Below are 17,100 nucleotides of genomic sequence, written 5' to 3'. Positions count from 1 at the left end.
GACTTCAAGGCCATTTTAAGAATATGAAATGTATTAAACTACATATTATATTTCTTTTAAAAACACAAGTATCCTAGCCTTTAGGTCCTCAACTTCTCCATTAGAGAAGCATGCCTTTTTTTTTTTTTTTTTTTTTTTTTTTTGCTTAGCTTTTTGATTCCTTCTTGTGGAGTACTTTATTTGATCCTTCAAACAAATAACTTTTAATTTACTCATTTTATAATAAGTGACTGAATTGATTAGGTGAACAATAGTATCTAGGATGTGACTGGTAATATTTTCAAAAAGCCATAACGCTAAAATAATTCTTATCAACTTTACTCATGTAAAAGTGACATTCAGTTCACATTCAACTTATATACATTAAGAATATCAAAAGATAGTTTTTAATCCAAGAAAATACTGAAATATATAATGATGAATACAAGCAGCAGTTTTGAAAAAGTCAAGTATTATTACTTTGACTTGTTTAGTATTATTATTCTTGCTAATGTCTGCTTTAATCGCACAGTATCGACCCTTTTGACTTAAGTGTGTACCTTTTTCTTTTTTAAGAGCAGTAATAAACATTTTCTTTGTAGAGAACACTTTTTTTTTTTGCTGAGCTGTATTTAACATGTGCTGTGAGCATCGCAGGACAGAAATAATGATGCAACTGGATTGTAATGGCAATTTACAAACTAAAGTTTACACGGTAATCATACCTGGAATTATCATGTAATTGGCACAGTATATATAGGAGGAGTATATATTCCTATATATAGGAATATATGCCTATATATATATGTAGGAATATATAGGTTTTATTAAGTAATATGATAATGTGCATTAGGGTAAGTATTGCCTTCACCAAAGTAAATCAGAATTTCGCCATTAATAGTGGTGGACAAGGATTCCAGCTTTGGAGTCTCCTATAGCTAAGTCTAGTCATGTAGTAGATATGTCATGATTTGTGCATAGGAAAAGAGAGTCGCAAGAAATATGCCATATTTACTTTTGAAATTATTGGTTAACTGTATTTTGAATCCAGTCATGAATCATTTTTAAGTAGCATAAGGTCTGATATTATTGCTTCTACTATCTAGCATGCTGCTAGTCAGGCCTTTCCCCTTTGGACTATAAAAACTTTTTTATTCTGTATCACATATCACCTTTGTGGTAGTTACATTCCTATTCATATCATTTGCACTCCTACTGTGCACGTCTCTTCAGACTGGAGTCTATTTTGTGTTAGTTTTCTCTTGATTTTCATAAATGCTTTCCAGTCATTATTTCAGTATTAGTTACTTTGCTATATGGAATTTGTTTGTTCATTCCTAGTCTATTTGTCTGTGATATTTCAAAGTCAGACAGTTTACTTTTTTTTTTTTCTTCCCCTGCTTTTCATGCTTAACTTTCTGAAATACAAACATGTCTGTTCTGAAATAATGGATGCAAGATCCTTTTCCTTTGGAACCAGACAGTAATTGTAGTGTATCCTCCTCAAAACTGGTTTTCTTCAATAAACTTTTATTAAAAAATATTTTTTTTTATTGAAAGAATTTTTTTTTTTTGAGAACGATCTCCTTTCCCAAACCACCTTGAAATTGAGGTTGTGACTTCCCTGAAATTGATGACAATGTTTTTTTTGAATTCCACAAGTCCAAGTTTTCACCTTTTTTTTTTTTTTTTTTTTTTTTTTGATATGGCATTAATAGCAGATCCTGAAACAACTTGTTTGTACATTATGCTTCATAATTTAACAGAATGCTTTTTTTAATTTTATTTTTATTATTATTTTTGTTTAAGAGCCATAAAAATGGATTGCAGTCTACTGAACTTTTAATGCTCCTTTGTTTAAATGTGTCAGAAATAACAGTCAATCTCTGAGTGTACCTCTTTAGCCTATACAGTAATAACATATATTTTTTTTTTTTGTTTTTGTGGAATTAGTGTTTTCTACCATGTCAGAAAAGTATTGGCTCTAAGACTTTCTTTCAATGCTGAATCCAATGTTTTTAAAATTCAGCAATGGATGGAAATGTTTTGTTCTTATATGCGTTATACCATTTATACCATTAGGGTACTGAAGTGGAGAATATGTGGAAGAGGTGCAAAGATTTCACAATGTATTTGCCTGTGTAAATAAGATGTGAACAAAATTGGGTGCATTTTTATTCATGTTTGCTTTGAAAGTTGAACATTTTAAATACCCAATGATTTCTTGTGCAAAGTTGACTACAAGTTACATGATTGTTTTTGTCCTGTAATGAAAATGTAATGACACATATCTTTTCCTCAATAGTAAAGACTTATTTTCCATAAGCTTCATGAGAGCAATGTCAGATTCAAATTTAAGACACTTGTAGAATTTACTTTAAATTGCTTACAGCAGCCCCTGATGTTAAATAAGTAAATAAATAACTTGATTTTTAAGCAGACTACAAAAATAGTGGCTTTTTTATTAGTCTATTACTGAAAATAATAAGATTTGAAGGATCTTACAAAGTAATTTCTTGCATGTAAATTCAGTCATTTCATTTAAATTTATTTAACACTCAAATGATTTCTGTGTATGTGTCTAAAGCTTTTAAAATGAAATACTGTATCTATCCATCCATTTCTGTTATGTAGAATAATGCATGCATGATTGTACCATAGAATTTTAACTCACTAAGTAATTCATGTTATACGTTTGTGCCATACTATTATTGTTTTCGTGTAGGAAATTTGCTGTTTACATGAGGACATATTACACAGAATCACACAGAATTTCTAGGTTGGAAGAGACCTCAAGATCATCGAGTCCAACCTCTGACCTAACGCTAGCAGTCCCCACTAAACCATATCCCTAAGCTCTACATCTAAACGTCTTTTAAAGACCTCCAGGGATGGTGACTCCACCACTTCCCTGGGCAGCCTGTTCCAATGCCTAACAATCCTTTCAGTGAAGAAGTTCTTCCTAACATCTAACCTAAAACTCCCCTGGCTCAACTTAAGCCCATTCCCCCTCGTCCTGTCACCAGGCACGTGGGAGAACAGACCAACCCCCACCTCGCTACAGCCTCCTTTAAGGTACCTATAGAGAGCGATAAGGTTGCCCCTGAGCCTCCTCTTCTCCAGGCTGAACAAGCCCAGCTCCCTCAGCCGCTCCTCGTAGGACTTGTTCTCCAGGCCCCTCACCAGCTTCGTCGCCCTTCTCTGCACCCGCTCAAGCACCTCCATGTCCTTCTTGTAGTGAGGGGCCCAAAACTGAACACAGTACTCGAGGTGCGGCCTCACCAGAGCCGAGTACAGGGGGACGATCACCTTCCTAGCCCTGCTGGTCACACTGTTCCTGATACAAGCCAGGATGCCGTTGGCCTTCTTGGCCACCTGAGCACACTGCTGACTCATATTCAGCCGACTATCCACCATCACTCCCAGGTCCTTCTCTGCCTGGCAGCTCTCCAATTATTACTTTAATTCTACAATATTTGTAGTACTTAGGAAAATATCGGAACAGATATATACGTACTGTAAGAATTAGTGAAATTCCTAGCAATATGCTATTTTTATTGAATTGGAAAATATAAATATAAAAAATATAAAACAATTGGAAAATAATATGTAATATGCAATGTAGTCACAAGATAACAGACGAAAGACCATAAGACCAGTGTGAAAATTGAAATTTTGGATTGTGTTTCCTATGTCTAATCTGCACACACATGTAAGCATTAAAAATACAGATTAATAGATCAACTACCTGGCTGCAGAAAGGTACTCATGATACAAGGTACTCTTCCTCATAAAAATAGAAAATGTATTCTCCCTAGGAAAACAGAGAACGTGGGAAGAAAAAGGAGGATGGAAATAGAAATAGGATAGGTGTAAGAGAGGAGAACTGCAAGTGATGAGGACTTTCTGATGCATGCGATTAACCATACAGCTTCTGATTAGGAGTGATCCAAGCCTTTCTCCCACATTTAGCCTGCCTGGTTGGAAGTAGGGACAATGTCAGTTGAGCTGCACCAGTAGGCTATGTTGGGCCTCCTGTTTGACCTCAGAAGTCCAGTTCCATCTGGAAACAAATCATCCGTGATCTTCATATAAGAATTATTAAAAAAAAAAAAAAAAAAAAAAAAAAAAAAAAGTGACTCATACAAATCCAAACACATCTTGCAAATAAAATATATCTTTACCTTGGCACTGTCAAATGGATTTTATTTTGTTGTCTGGTCAATTATAGTACCAGCAGCTTTGTCAGCAACATGAGGGTTTCCTTCAAGGGAAAGCTCCTTTAAAAAAAATGTTTCATGTTCTTGCTATCCATATTTTTACTAACTTTGTTTTCCTCCTCCTTTAAGGCAGTACCTCCGTAGAAGTCTGATTCCTGCCTCCTTTATGCAAACAAACTCTTGTTTGTGTAAATAGTCCAAAAATACTCTATAGGAAGTGCAACCAACTTGGTCATTTTTAATGCTAAAATGATTTCTCTCTCTCTTTCTGAATAATCTTATTCTTCCCTCTGTAACGAATGCTTATGCTGATTTATATATGACATTATGGATAATTGTGCTGCATGTCAAACCCCTGTTGAGGTTGGATACTAAATCATTTGGAGTAAATCATATTTTATAGGTTCTATTTCATTTTGAGAACTATAGGGAAATGGCCAAGTTTGTGGTAGGGAAGTTTCCAAAAACACATCCCACAAATATGGAATGTTATAAACACCAGAGAAATCAGAACTGAAAATACTTTTGCAATTTAACATCAATTTCCTTAGCATGTTGTTATGCAAAGATTATAGGGCTAAACTGGAGAATATAATTTATATCTATTGTTTCAGGTTACATTTTAGTTATGAGCTGTTCAGTAGATGATTTGTTCAGTGCATTTTGGAGCTGCAAAGGCAGGCTAGATGCAGAAAGGTGGGTGTTCTGCCTGTTTATGAAATGATGGAACCAAAGTTGGCAAATAAGCATCTTATGCATTGAAAGGAACAGAAAGGGAAAGTGACAGGGAAGAATATGAAATGGTGACAGCTTTAGAGTGGAACTGAAATTCTGTTCATACCCTTAAGAGATGAGGAGGAATCTGAAGAGCAATACGGAACAAAATGCTTTTTGCATAGGTTTGCTAGTATTTTAAAGAGAGGAGTGTTTTTTTTTTCTACTTTTTTTGAGTGAATTTACATTTACCAACATTTGGAATTATTTTTCTCCTTCACTTGTTTATTCGTTGTGAAAGAACACTTAGTTCTCATTTTGGAGAGGTAAAATATTGTCTAATTTCTTAATAGAACTGGTGGAAAATGGAAGTAGTGTGCAGATTGGAAGTGGTACCCAGTGTCTCAAATAATTGGCAGTCTGCATATTGCTTTTAATTAAAAAATTACATAGCTAGCTGAAAGTAAATTTCTTGACACAGCTAAAACTCAGCATAAAATAAATCAAACTTTAATATTAAAGCAGGGAGATGTAGGAGGATGAAAATGAATCTCTTGCTAACATCTCTGTGGGTATTACCTTGAAATGAGCTCTGTTAGGAAACTCCTGTATAAGGGCTTGAGCATCCCAAATAGAACATTTGAAGAGCAACATTGGAATATTTGAAAAGCAAGGCTCGTAAGTTTTGTAGGCTTCTCCTGTTACGGCAATTCCTGTTATGGCTTCTCCTGTATTGGTAACTAAATATTCCTTCTGATTAAAAATCTCACAATGGGATAAATAAAACATGAAATCTTCTATCTTTTTCGTACTATCCTCATGCTTAAATGATATGTTACGAACAAAATTCCTAATTTTCTTTCCAGTAATCTCATTTTTTATTGTTGTATTTATACTAAACCCAGACTTGTTCTTTATTTATACAGAAAATTTTACCATTGCAAAGAATATGAACCTTCTAATAGCTGTATTTTATATTAATTCTTTCCAAAACATGCATGTTTCATTTTGATCAGCATTTCTTCCATTGCTTGCTTGCATCGTCTATTCCCTGAAATTAAGAAGATAATCCCAAGTTTCTTCTGCATAATAGGATAGTTGGAGGACTTTCAGTTCTAAATATCCTGAATTTCTGTAAATTTTTTTTTTATACTAAGAACATGTTATCTGAATTTTCTATGTTTAATGTGCACTGCATTAAACTACTTGTTTTTTCCTTGCCTGCTCTTTCAAGATGCCAATTAGGAATAATGGGAAGCAAGGGGTAGGCGAAGCATTGCAGTGCATTGTTGTTTCCATCTGTGTGTGATTATACCAGCCAACAGTTTGAAGCACTTGATGCCTGATCATGTTCCCATTGATGTTAATTGGGTTTTTGCCATTAGATTTGATGGGAGTAAGATTGGGCTCGGCACTGTTGTTGTGTTCATTGCGTTTGTTCTTGTCTGTGAAAGTGCCACCCATCCATGCATGTGTTTGCCAGGTTTGTGCCATTGTCACTAATGAGCTTGTTTTCTGACGTTTCAGGCTAAGTATTCATGAGAATGGAATAAATAAATAAATAAAATTAAAAAAGATAAAAATAAAAAGGATTATTTGGTAAAATGTCTGCTGAAAGAAACTTTTTAGTTCATTGGTTTTTCTTTTGAAAACAGCAGTGCATATAAACAATTTCTTACTTTCATATTCTTAGTATCAAGCTGTATTTGAAACATCTGGTGATACAGATTACGATATATATATCTGTGTCTATATGTGTATGCTCATGAAAAAAGCGTACGTGTATGGAGAGAGTGTGTCTATACATTTGAAAGACTTAAGAAGCATGAAGTGAATTAAATGAGTTACAAGGTGATTTTTTTAAAATTAAAACAACAAAACAACAGCCTTAAACCATGGTCATGTTAATAAGAAACAAAACAAAACAAAAAAAAACAACCAACCAAACACCACTCTTTTTGTTTAATAAATGCCCTCCCACTTCAGGATGAAGCTTTGGTAAAATAGCATTTGAAAGTAATTTTAGACTGTGAGGGTACTTGAATTCCTTTTATAAAACTTCTGTAGAAAAATATTATCTGACAGAAATACCTATAATCCTTTTTAATGAAAATTTTAACTCCAAGATTGAAGAAGCGAAGCTCTTAAAGCTATATAAATTACTGTCATTATTATTATTATTATTATTATTATTATTATTATTGATTCTTAAGGCTCATGAGGCTGAAGAGGAGGCACGGATGAACCCGGAATTTGCAGACAGAATGAAACAGCTTGACAAAGAGGCATCATACTATAGAGAAGAATGTGGCAAAGCGCAGGCCGAGGTTGACAGACTTCTAGAAATACTCAAGGAAGTAGAGAATGAGAAGAATGACAAAGATAAGAAAATTGCTGAGTTAGAAAGGTAATTTTTGTATTATTTGTTTTCTATTAAGTGGCATTTTTATTTACTTGATCTTCACTAAAGAGAAGAGAAGTTAAGGGTAGAATACATGTATATGTTTTTAACAGGACATTTGTGATGTTTTGCAAAATTGTATCAGAAGTGAAAAAGATTGATACTTAAGAATCACATCTCCTGTCTCCATAAAAAGAACATACATAGGAAAAGCCATATACAATTTACAGTGACAGCCCTCCTGTTAAGGCAACAGCCTTGTCTTTCTAGTAACAGGTAAATCAAAACTGTCCCCATATATGTTTCTTCAATGCAAACAGGATCACTAGTTCTAAGAGGTCCTGAAAAGCATTGGTAAGTATTTCTGGTCTTGTGCTGTCAGTATTTCTTAGTGGTTTTCTGAGAAATGGTTGCCTTCTTCAGATGAGTGTTTTCTGATGTTGACCTTTTTTTTTTTTTTTTTTTTTTCTTAATTGTGGGAAGGTTGTATGGTCTTTCCTTAATGGAGATAGAATGGTTTGGGGGTCAATTTGTCTCATGTCCTTTTTTGTAATTAAATAATCTGAGATAAAGTTGCCATTTGTTTGATGAGAAATTTCTGTGTTTCTGAATTTTGTTCTCTTTCTGTACTCCTAAGCACTCTTATGTAAATGAATTTTACTTTTTCAAATGTTTTACATACTGTTTTCTAGTGATCAAGTTGGAAGAAAAGATGTTTCATTGTGCCAAAATTGAGATTTAAGAGATCTTCTGTTTATTGTTATAGTTCCCATCAAGACATAGCACTGCTATGTCCTGTTAGGGAGAATTACCATGAAACAGGAAGATCTGTCAGAAATATTGGTTACCTTAGGGGGAGCAAAACAATCACCTTGGAAAGGAAGCTTTGTAGAATGTCTCCTATTGATGATGACTTATCAACCTCCACAGTTCTGTTGCCAAAACCTACCTTTTTCTGAAGACATTTGGCACAGGTTTGATTTAATAATAATAAGGAATGGTATGTAGTTATCAATCAATGTGCCATGAGAATAGAGACCTCAAATTTAAAGTGATAAATAAAGATTTGTACTTGACATGTAATCTGTTTACATGAGGACAAACTTAGTGATTACTTTTCTCATCGCATCACAGAATCACAGAATCATCTAGGTTGGAAGAGACCTCCAAGATGTCCAAGAGACAGACACAAAGTGGTTGTTTGGTACAGCAAGCCTAGCAAACTGTCAGCAACATAATATTGTAATAGGGAAATATTTTTAGACAGTGAGTATCTAACTCTTCCTATTAATCAGGCTCACCTTGGGTTTCTCTAAAATTTGTTTTCCCTCCCTCTTCCTCATTTTCGAAAAATATTGGCCAAAAATCTAAATCTTTATATAACTGTGCCACCTGTTGGTGTCCCTAGGCAGGGAACTTTGATGTTGAAATTCCCCTTTCTAGGGGGTTAGGTGGAGTGTAAATTACTGTAACATTTTATGATGTGCTACTGCTTTTTCTGATTTTAATGACTACTTGATTGGCTCATTATTGAAGGGAAGAGGTGGAGTCAAAGCTCAGTTTATCCACTTTATGGGGTTAAGGCATTGTGAAAATGACTGCAACTTTAACAGAAGCAAATTTGAAAATGTTCTTTCCTTCTTGTCCTGCTCTTTTTAAATTCATATAATGTGCTTTGTATTGCTATTTTCTCTCCTTTCTTTCTCCCATTCTATTTTTTTTCTGCTCAGAAACATCATATCTTCAACATATCTTGTAACAGATGCAAGGCTTGTCTGGTGTTTTGTAGGAAAATGAATGTTCTTTTGTAACATATTTGTTGGTTAATAGCTTGATGGGATCTATGTTCACTGCTCTGCCATCATTTTTACATTTCAAGATAATTGCAACAACATAAATTCTCAACATTTATAAACATAAATTCTCAACATTTATAAACAAATTCCTAAAAGAGCTATATTTAAGAGTACTGCAAACTATGATATCTTCATGATATTTCATATATTCATGTATAAATTGATCAGCATCATGTGGTGACCTTGTATAAAATCAGTTAATCTGAAAAGAAAATACATATTTGCAATAATGTTATCATCTTCAAAATCAATTAAAAATGAAAACAAGATCATGAATTACTTTTACACAGAAAAGCTGAATATATAATTGAGTTTGAAATACTCAAAGGCAGAAATATCTGTTTCTAGATATGAGGAATTAAATTTAGAGTTGCATACTATTTGGCAGATGAACATTAATAACACCGAAGAAGATTTTATCTGAATGATCATTCTTTTTGATTTTAATATGATTTTCTTGCCTCAGAAACGATCACACTACTGAGTTTCATCACTTAAGATTCATGATTCATATTGTTCCTCATATATGCAAACATGTAGGTCTGTTTCTTGTTATTACATATGTACAAAAGTATTTTGTATTTTATAACTCCTTGTTACTACTACATAGGAGAACCACTTTGTCCTTTTCTACTAATGCTGTTTGATAATTTCTATTATATCTTTCATGATTTATCTGTTTATAATGAGACCAAGTTAAAATAAAATGCAATATATCATGGCATGCTGCACTTCTAGTAAACTTTCTTTGGTTTTACTGGTTAAGAAATGTGGTATCTCCTTTTTTTTTTTTTTTTTTTTTTTTTTGATAATGTAAATACAACTGGGCAAGATAGCAATCAACTTAAATTTTAACGTGAAGGGCCTAGCCAAATGGAGATATTGCAGCTGAGAAAACTGTCAGGATGGATTGAGTATGTTGTTTAATGCTTTTATTAGCAGTATTAGAATGAAAAGTATTGTTATTTGTGAAGTATGCTGGGGATTTTAAATAATTAATGTAAATGATATATAATAGTTTAAAATGCATGACTATGAAGTTAGGACCAGTAAAATTGCCAGCTGTACACTAAGGATAATCCTTGTTACAATTGAGGAAAAGAGAGAGTAGATAGATTTGCTTATGGCAGTGTTGTTATGGGCCATCTAAATAACAAGGAGTGAATCCTGATATGTCAGAATAAATGTTACTGTAATGATAGGAAAGTAGTAATGTCATCAAGCAGTTGCAAGACCCCACATGGAACACTGCTGTATACTTCTCAACAGTCATATTCAAGGAAGTTGAGTAGAAACCAGAAACAGGTGCAGAGAGGGCTGGTATGATAATTAGGCAAATGGAGTACTGGTGTCAGAGGAGTCTAAACTTAAGTACTGGTTAATTTCCCTAGCAAAACAGGCTCAGCAGAGATGTGTGTTCCCTGTGAATATGAGAATGAGTAAGCCCTGCAGTGGAAGAAGGGTGATTTAAGTAAAAGAAGAGTGTTAGCACCTAATTCAATGGATATGAGCCATCCGTTAATAAATTTAGTCTGAAAAGGGAAAGAAAAGATAGAAAGCTTTCTAATTTTCAGAGGAAGGAAGGCTCTGAAACAGCTTGCTAAATGAAAAAAAAGGGAATGAGAAACCTAACTACTTCTAAGGTGTGGCTTGACAGATTCATGAATCTAATTATGACATGGCTGACTGCACCTGCATGGACGAGTTCAGGCCTCAGAACCAGGTTATTTCTCATAGTCTTTTGCTCTTACAAGTACAGTACGCTGTTAGCAACCCAAGTGCATGGTATTTGTGTTAACTTTACCTTACTTAGCATTGTAGAGATATCTATGTAAACACATTCCTTATATTAAAAGTGATTTCCTAGGGGTTGAGGACAATAATGAAGTGCTCTCAGAATGCAAGAAATGCAGATACCCCATTGCCTTCATTGTGCCTTTGGATTAAATCTGAAGGACTGGGAGAAAACAGGACATTTTATGTGGAAAAAGACTGGAGAGGCTGCCTTTGCTCTTGGATTCTGATGCTGTTAAACAACATTCTAGGCTGTTCTCTGGACTCTGTTTTAAAGAGCATTACGTGGAACGATAAGTTCCATGCAGGAAAGTAGTCTCTTTAGAGGAAAAGAACTAGATTAGTAATTACTTTCTCATGCAGAGTCATATTTAAGTATCCCTTGTTGTCAATTGCTTTGAGCACCCTTGATAGACAGGCCAGACTGCCTATCTAACTGCAAGACTCAGCTCAGGATGCAGTGGCCTTTTAATTTTAGTTACCCTCAGGGATGGAGAAAGAGCTTGGGCAAAGGCTGAAAGTAAGAGTTAGGGAAGGACTAACATGTTACCTGCTTCCTCAGAGAGAATTGGCTCTGAATGAACCTGTCTGGTAACAGATAATCAGACTATTGCTGGTTTAAGAGTGAAATGCTGGAGCTTGATGATGGAGGATGAGAAAATATATAGAGTAGAATGCAAAAGCTTGATGTGTTTTTCTCCAGCATCGCATTAGCTGGTCAGTCATTTGCTTGATTGAGTGTAGCTTCTTAGCAAAGCCTATGCTAATGTGTATATTAATTTAAGTAAGTTAATTTAGAAATACGGTTTTATCTATGAGACAAAGCAGTTTGGTTTTAAAATGCAGTGTAATTTTGTAGACAGTGTCAGGGATGCGTCATCTAGCACAGACTAGATGGCTGAATAGTAAGCAGAGAGAGAGGCGAGAAAAAATGACCCCATTAGTACATGGCCTGAATTACGTTTTTTGCAGTAGTTCTCTTTCAAACAGGTGATGAAAAAGCCCTTGGTCTAGTTCTTGCTCGTAGGCATTGCCATAGATTGTGCATTTTGCACTGTAAATGGGAACATCCTGATTCTTTGAAGCAGAACATCTTTGTTTAGGGCCTTTCAGGTTTTTATTGAATAGATTCCATGGTCAAGATCACATTTTTCAGTATGTCTGTATAGTTATTTAGCATGTGTGTTCATAAGTTTTGGGTAATAGCACTGTAGATGTGCATTTAAGGCTTTGGGATATTCACACTACAATTAATTTATTCTGAATTCCTTTGCGTTTGAATTCTGATGAAAATAGTAAGTTCACTCGGCACTGAAAATTCATAGCAGAAACTTGAAAACATCAGCATGTAAAAAAAGGGTTCAAAGAAAGTATTTTCATGCTTAAAGAAAAAAGTACTTTTCATGTATGAGTGAAAAATTGTGCACCAGTGACATCTCCAAGGGTTAGTCTAGCTTGGTATAAGGCAAGGTTTTTTTTTTTTTCATACTTAATTGAAATAATGGTGGATATTTTTGAAAAATACGTAATCAAGCACCAGGATATTTGCAGTAATGTAGAATATGAAGAATTAGTCTTATTCTTCAGACCAGAAAAAAAAAAAAAAAACCTGTCAGCTTTAAAAGACTCTTTCCTGGGGATGGTGGAGAGGGGTGAACTTCTAAATAACGTCTTTAACAAGCTGCCAAATTGTTTCACTGTTTTGTGTTTCAAGAGAAACTTGGTGAATGTAAGTGTTCAAACCCCTGGTGGCCTCAAAAAGACTTCATGGTATGGAGTTTGATATGACATGGTTTATGTGGCAGCAAACACTACCAGTAAACAGCTAATCTGTTTGTTCCATGTGTATAATGTATGTGTATACATTAAAATGGCTATAAATACGAATGGCGTTAAACAGTCCATAATGACAAGGTGCCGTTGATTTTAAAATATCCATTGTGTTCAGTGTACAGCAAGGATATGCTTGGTGCAGAAATTTTATTTTTCTTTTTGCAGTCCTTTTCCTTTTCTTTCTCTCTCTCTTTTTTTTTTTTTTTTTTTGTTCTGTTTTCTGTTTTTAGTTTCTGAATAAAATTTACTGATAACATCTACTTGTTATATTGTTAAAGAACTAATGTGTTCCTCCCTTAATTCTCTTTTGCTGTCTCTCTCCCTGTCTGTTTTTCTCCAAACTGCTGCTTTCATCCCTACTCCAACCAGCTTGACTTCCAGGTCAGTATTTTCCTATTTAATTGGTCCTCCCATGACCAAGGTTTTCATTGATGCTTAATTTATTTGGTCATTTTAATTCCATATCAGTAACTTCTGTTTGACGTTCCCCCCCCCCTTTTTTCCCTTCATGCTTGATTCTGTTGTGAAGCTTTTGGTCATACCATTTCTAGATCAGAAACTTCATGGTGAATGAATGCTTTTGTCAAAAGTTTGTAAGAAAAAAATACTTGTTAGCAACATATTAAACTTACATGTTGTTTTTGTCATTAGTTTTTCCTTTCTTTCCTTTCTTTCCTTTCTTTCCTTCTTTTGTTTCTTTCCTTCTTTCGTTTCTTTTGTTTCTTTCTTTCTGTTTTAGGAGTTCAACACCCGGGAATAAATTTTTGGTAGACAGCCCAACTCAGGGAATAATGAAGTGAGCAATAACAAGAATATACAGAGAGATATATGCTTACAATTAGAGACTTATACTTTACTGTTACCAGTTTTACTATTATTGCAAACATAATAGGACAGGTTGGAGTGCTTCAGCTACTAGTTCAGAATCTTTTAGCAATTTGTGTTGGCCAGATTATGAACCAGATTAAACTTGAAGGGAGGTGTATGTGAGTATATACTTTGTATGCTGGATTTGTATGTAGCATAATCTAATCAGATACACATTTTTGTTTCTCTGAGGTTTTAGATTAATTTTGCAAGTGTGCTTCTGCACTGTTTTTGAGTAATGTTTAAATTATTTGGTTCTCATAGCCCAAACAGGTCCTCTGCTCCTGGGGAGTCTTTCTGTTGGCTTCAATCTTGTGAATGAAATCTTCAGCTTTACTTTTTTTGCTGTTGTTGTTGTTGTTCATTTGTCTGTTTGTTTTGTTTTGTTTTGTTTTTCCCCAAGTTATACAGAGTTTTGCTGCGGTATAGTGAACCCCTAAAATGTTGCTTACTAAATTGAACAGTGTTGCAAGAGCTATCAGGAGACCTGAGATCTAGTCTATTAGAACCGACCTTTCTCTCTCTCTCACTATTAAAATGCAGGTGTATTTGGTTTTCAAATAGAGAGATGAGAAATGTTTCAGGGACCTTTGTGGCATGTGCTTTGTTTCTACCAAGCACAGTTGCTTGTTCTGTCAAGGCAACCATACACTCTTGTGGTGCTTTTGGAAGCAAAATAGTTGTCACACTGAAGCACTGTAATAATAATCTGAGTATTAAGAAATATTAAACCAGGCCTCAAACATTTGAGATAATGAGATTTCATCAAACAGTAAATCGGAGAGGCTGAAGTTATTTTTTTTTATTCTCTTAGCTGAGATCTAAAGAGTGAAAAGAAAATTTATGTTTTCTTTCTTGTTTTACTTAGTATAAATTGAGAAATTATTTACCACAATACATGTTAATGGTCTAAGATTTTATTAATATCAAAATGTGACATGGCTAAGGTGCAACTAAATTTCATTTCCTGTGCTGAAGTTGCTTTGCTTTAGGCAGAAACAGGCCTGGTTTTCAATCATTATCAAGGTAGAATTTGTTTACTTTTTCACAGACCAGTTGGATTAGAATGTAAAGGAGGGTGTATGCTGCAACGGCTGTCTAGGCAGATTTCAGGTATCCAAGGTTTTGCATCTGCAGAAATGATTCCATGTATCATGTTGCCATGCAGCGCATATGGCTGGAATCATGGCAAATCTCCAATATACCTTTATAATGTGCTCAGCCCTGAAGTTTTCAGACTTTTTATTGGAATGCCTACTTTTTGAGTGGCATTATTCTCAGTTCATGTAAAACTGAGAATAGCAGTGAGCAGAGTTCACTGGTTTGGGAGAGATTTCGTATCTTGATCTCAAAACCAAGTACAGTTCATGTTTTACAATTCAAGCATGTCAGAGGAGTTTCTGATGTGAATGCCTTCAGACCATACGGCAAAAAATGTCTCACTACTAAAACATTGATGAGACAAGGCTTTTTTTTCCTGATGTGCTTTAATATACAATGCAATCAAAACTTAATTTCCAGCAACAGAAATTTTTGTTTCTGAAATTTGAGTCTTATCAATTGCAATAATGAATCACATGAACACTTTCTTTTTATTGTTTGTCTACTACAAGCATGTTTTAATGTGCTTGAATACAATGTTATTACACCTGAATTATAAAAAATATTGAAACCATTTATTTCAAGCATCTTTATTTCTGCCGGAAAGTAATTAAATGCATTTACTCTGGATCTAGCTATGGTGGAGTTACTGTCTGAATGTGATTGCTCTGACATTTCTATCAGAGTTTCATATCTACAATTTCTATCATATTCAACGTTTATTGAAAATCTCCCTAGCCAGAGAGAGCTTAAAGAAAGATATGGTCTGAACTTTTGGGTAGACCTGTGCGGTGTCAAGAGTTGGACTTGATGATCCTTAAGGGTCCCTTCCAACTCAGGATATTCTATGATTCTATGATTCTATATTATGCTATGCAGTTGTCATTATGGTTGATTTCACTGGAATTCAATGATTGGTATGCAGAAACATTTGTTCAGCAGTTGGAGGTGCAATTTCTGTTATGTTTTATTGACCTAAAACACCAGCTGAAGCAAACTGTCCTCATAACCCTGCCAACTTTCATCCCTGGAGTCCTAGATAACTTGTAGTGTATGATTAGAGTTTATTGTAGTATTTCAGTGAAGTGTTAAGTTTTTGCAGCTTGAAACATCATTAAGATCAAAACTTAATTTAAGAAACAGAACTGTTTCTTTAATTTCTTTAATTTCTTCTAATCAATATGTTCTTAGCTGTCATTTTATTCATGATTAGAATGATTAGAAAAATGCTATAGTGCTTTTATAACACAATGAGCTATTGATACCATTGGCAAACAAGAAAAATACATTGACATAAAAATAATATATATATATGATTTATATCAATCTACTTATATAATAAGAAGAGCACACTAGTCAGTAACATTTTTTTTGGTTTAGTTTATGATAGATTATATGCTTCCCAAACTTTTCTACCTGTAGATAAACAGGAGATGGTGTAGTTCTGGAAATTTTCCCACCAGCTTCTGTTGTTGGCCTTCCTAACTGTTTCTGTGGAAGGCTAAAGCTCCATGTAATGTGCAAAGCAAGGTTTAACAGAGTTTTAAATTTAACTTACAAGCCTTCCACAGTTTTGTCAAATGTCATTTTGATGGTTCCAAGGGCAGAGTGATATGTTGTTCAAAGATAATTTCCCTGGAGAAATTGAGATAGTGTACTAATGAAAACTGAGAGAATCTGGAATATACATTACTCTTCTGAGAGATTGGTTGTTCTTAGTGAGAAACGTTTGCTGTGTATATAGAACCAACATTTTAACATTGTGGGCATTTTAACATTTAAACCTTTTGAAAGACATGAAGATGTGATAAGAGATGTTTATCTGATTACATGTTCTTTTGAATTTGTATGTATTTGCATTTAATTTTATTTAAGACATAAACTAGAAAGTTTATTTATTTGGACCTCTTCCCTTTAAAAGAACAATATAAAATAACCATATAATATGAAATAAGAGGAATTACTAGAGAAAAAGAATAAAAAGATACATTGGCCTGGTGACAGGATAATGCAGTGTTCATTTTTATCCCTCTCCCTTCTTAATTTGCTTGATTCTTTACTAATTCCATCCCAGTATCCTTAAAGGACTGCAGAGGTTAACATCATTTCTGAGATAAATTATAATGAATTATGTAAACAAGGAAGGATATTTTGTAATTTTTTTCAGTAATGTGCTTTTTTCAGTTCAATTTGGTGTAAATACTCTTTGGAAATATGTAGATATGCAGCATAAGGAGGAATTTACATCTCTGAAGGAAAAATAGCCACTTTGGATTGGGTTGGACCTGACAAAAAAATTCTGTGTTGGGGAATAAAGAACATAAGGAACTGTTAC

At 34.2% G+C, this 17,100-nt stretch overlaps 1 protein-coding gene across 1 annotated transcript in view; it reads left to right on the top strand.

Moving 5' to 3' along the window:
- Window positions 1-17,100, top strand: part of ERC2 (ELKS/RAB6-interacting/CAST family member 2) — a gene marked incomplete at its 3' end in the record, with an annotated part of 410,931 nt that overhangs the window by 216,092 nt on the left and 177,739 nt on the right. Inside the window, exons 13-14 of the mRNA XM_082768536.1 lie at window positions 6,148-6,177; window positions 7,127-7,320. Of these exons, the coding sequence (XP_082624662.1) occupies window positions 6,148-6,177; window positions 7,127-7,320 (224 nt within the window). The remainder of the gene's footprint in view (window positions 1-6,147; window positions 6,178-7,126; window positions 7,321-17,100) is intronic.

This window comes from Aythya marila, assembly GCF_965140915.1.
Source record: "Aythya marila genome assembly, chromosome: 10".
Classification (NCBI taxonomy): domain Eukaryota; kingdom Metazoa; phylum Chordata; class Aves; order Anseriformes; family Anatidae; genus Aythya; species Aythya marila.
The sequence above is the reverse complement of the archived record's forward strand: the minus strand, read 5'-3'. Positions and strand labels throughout refer to the sequence as shown.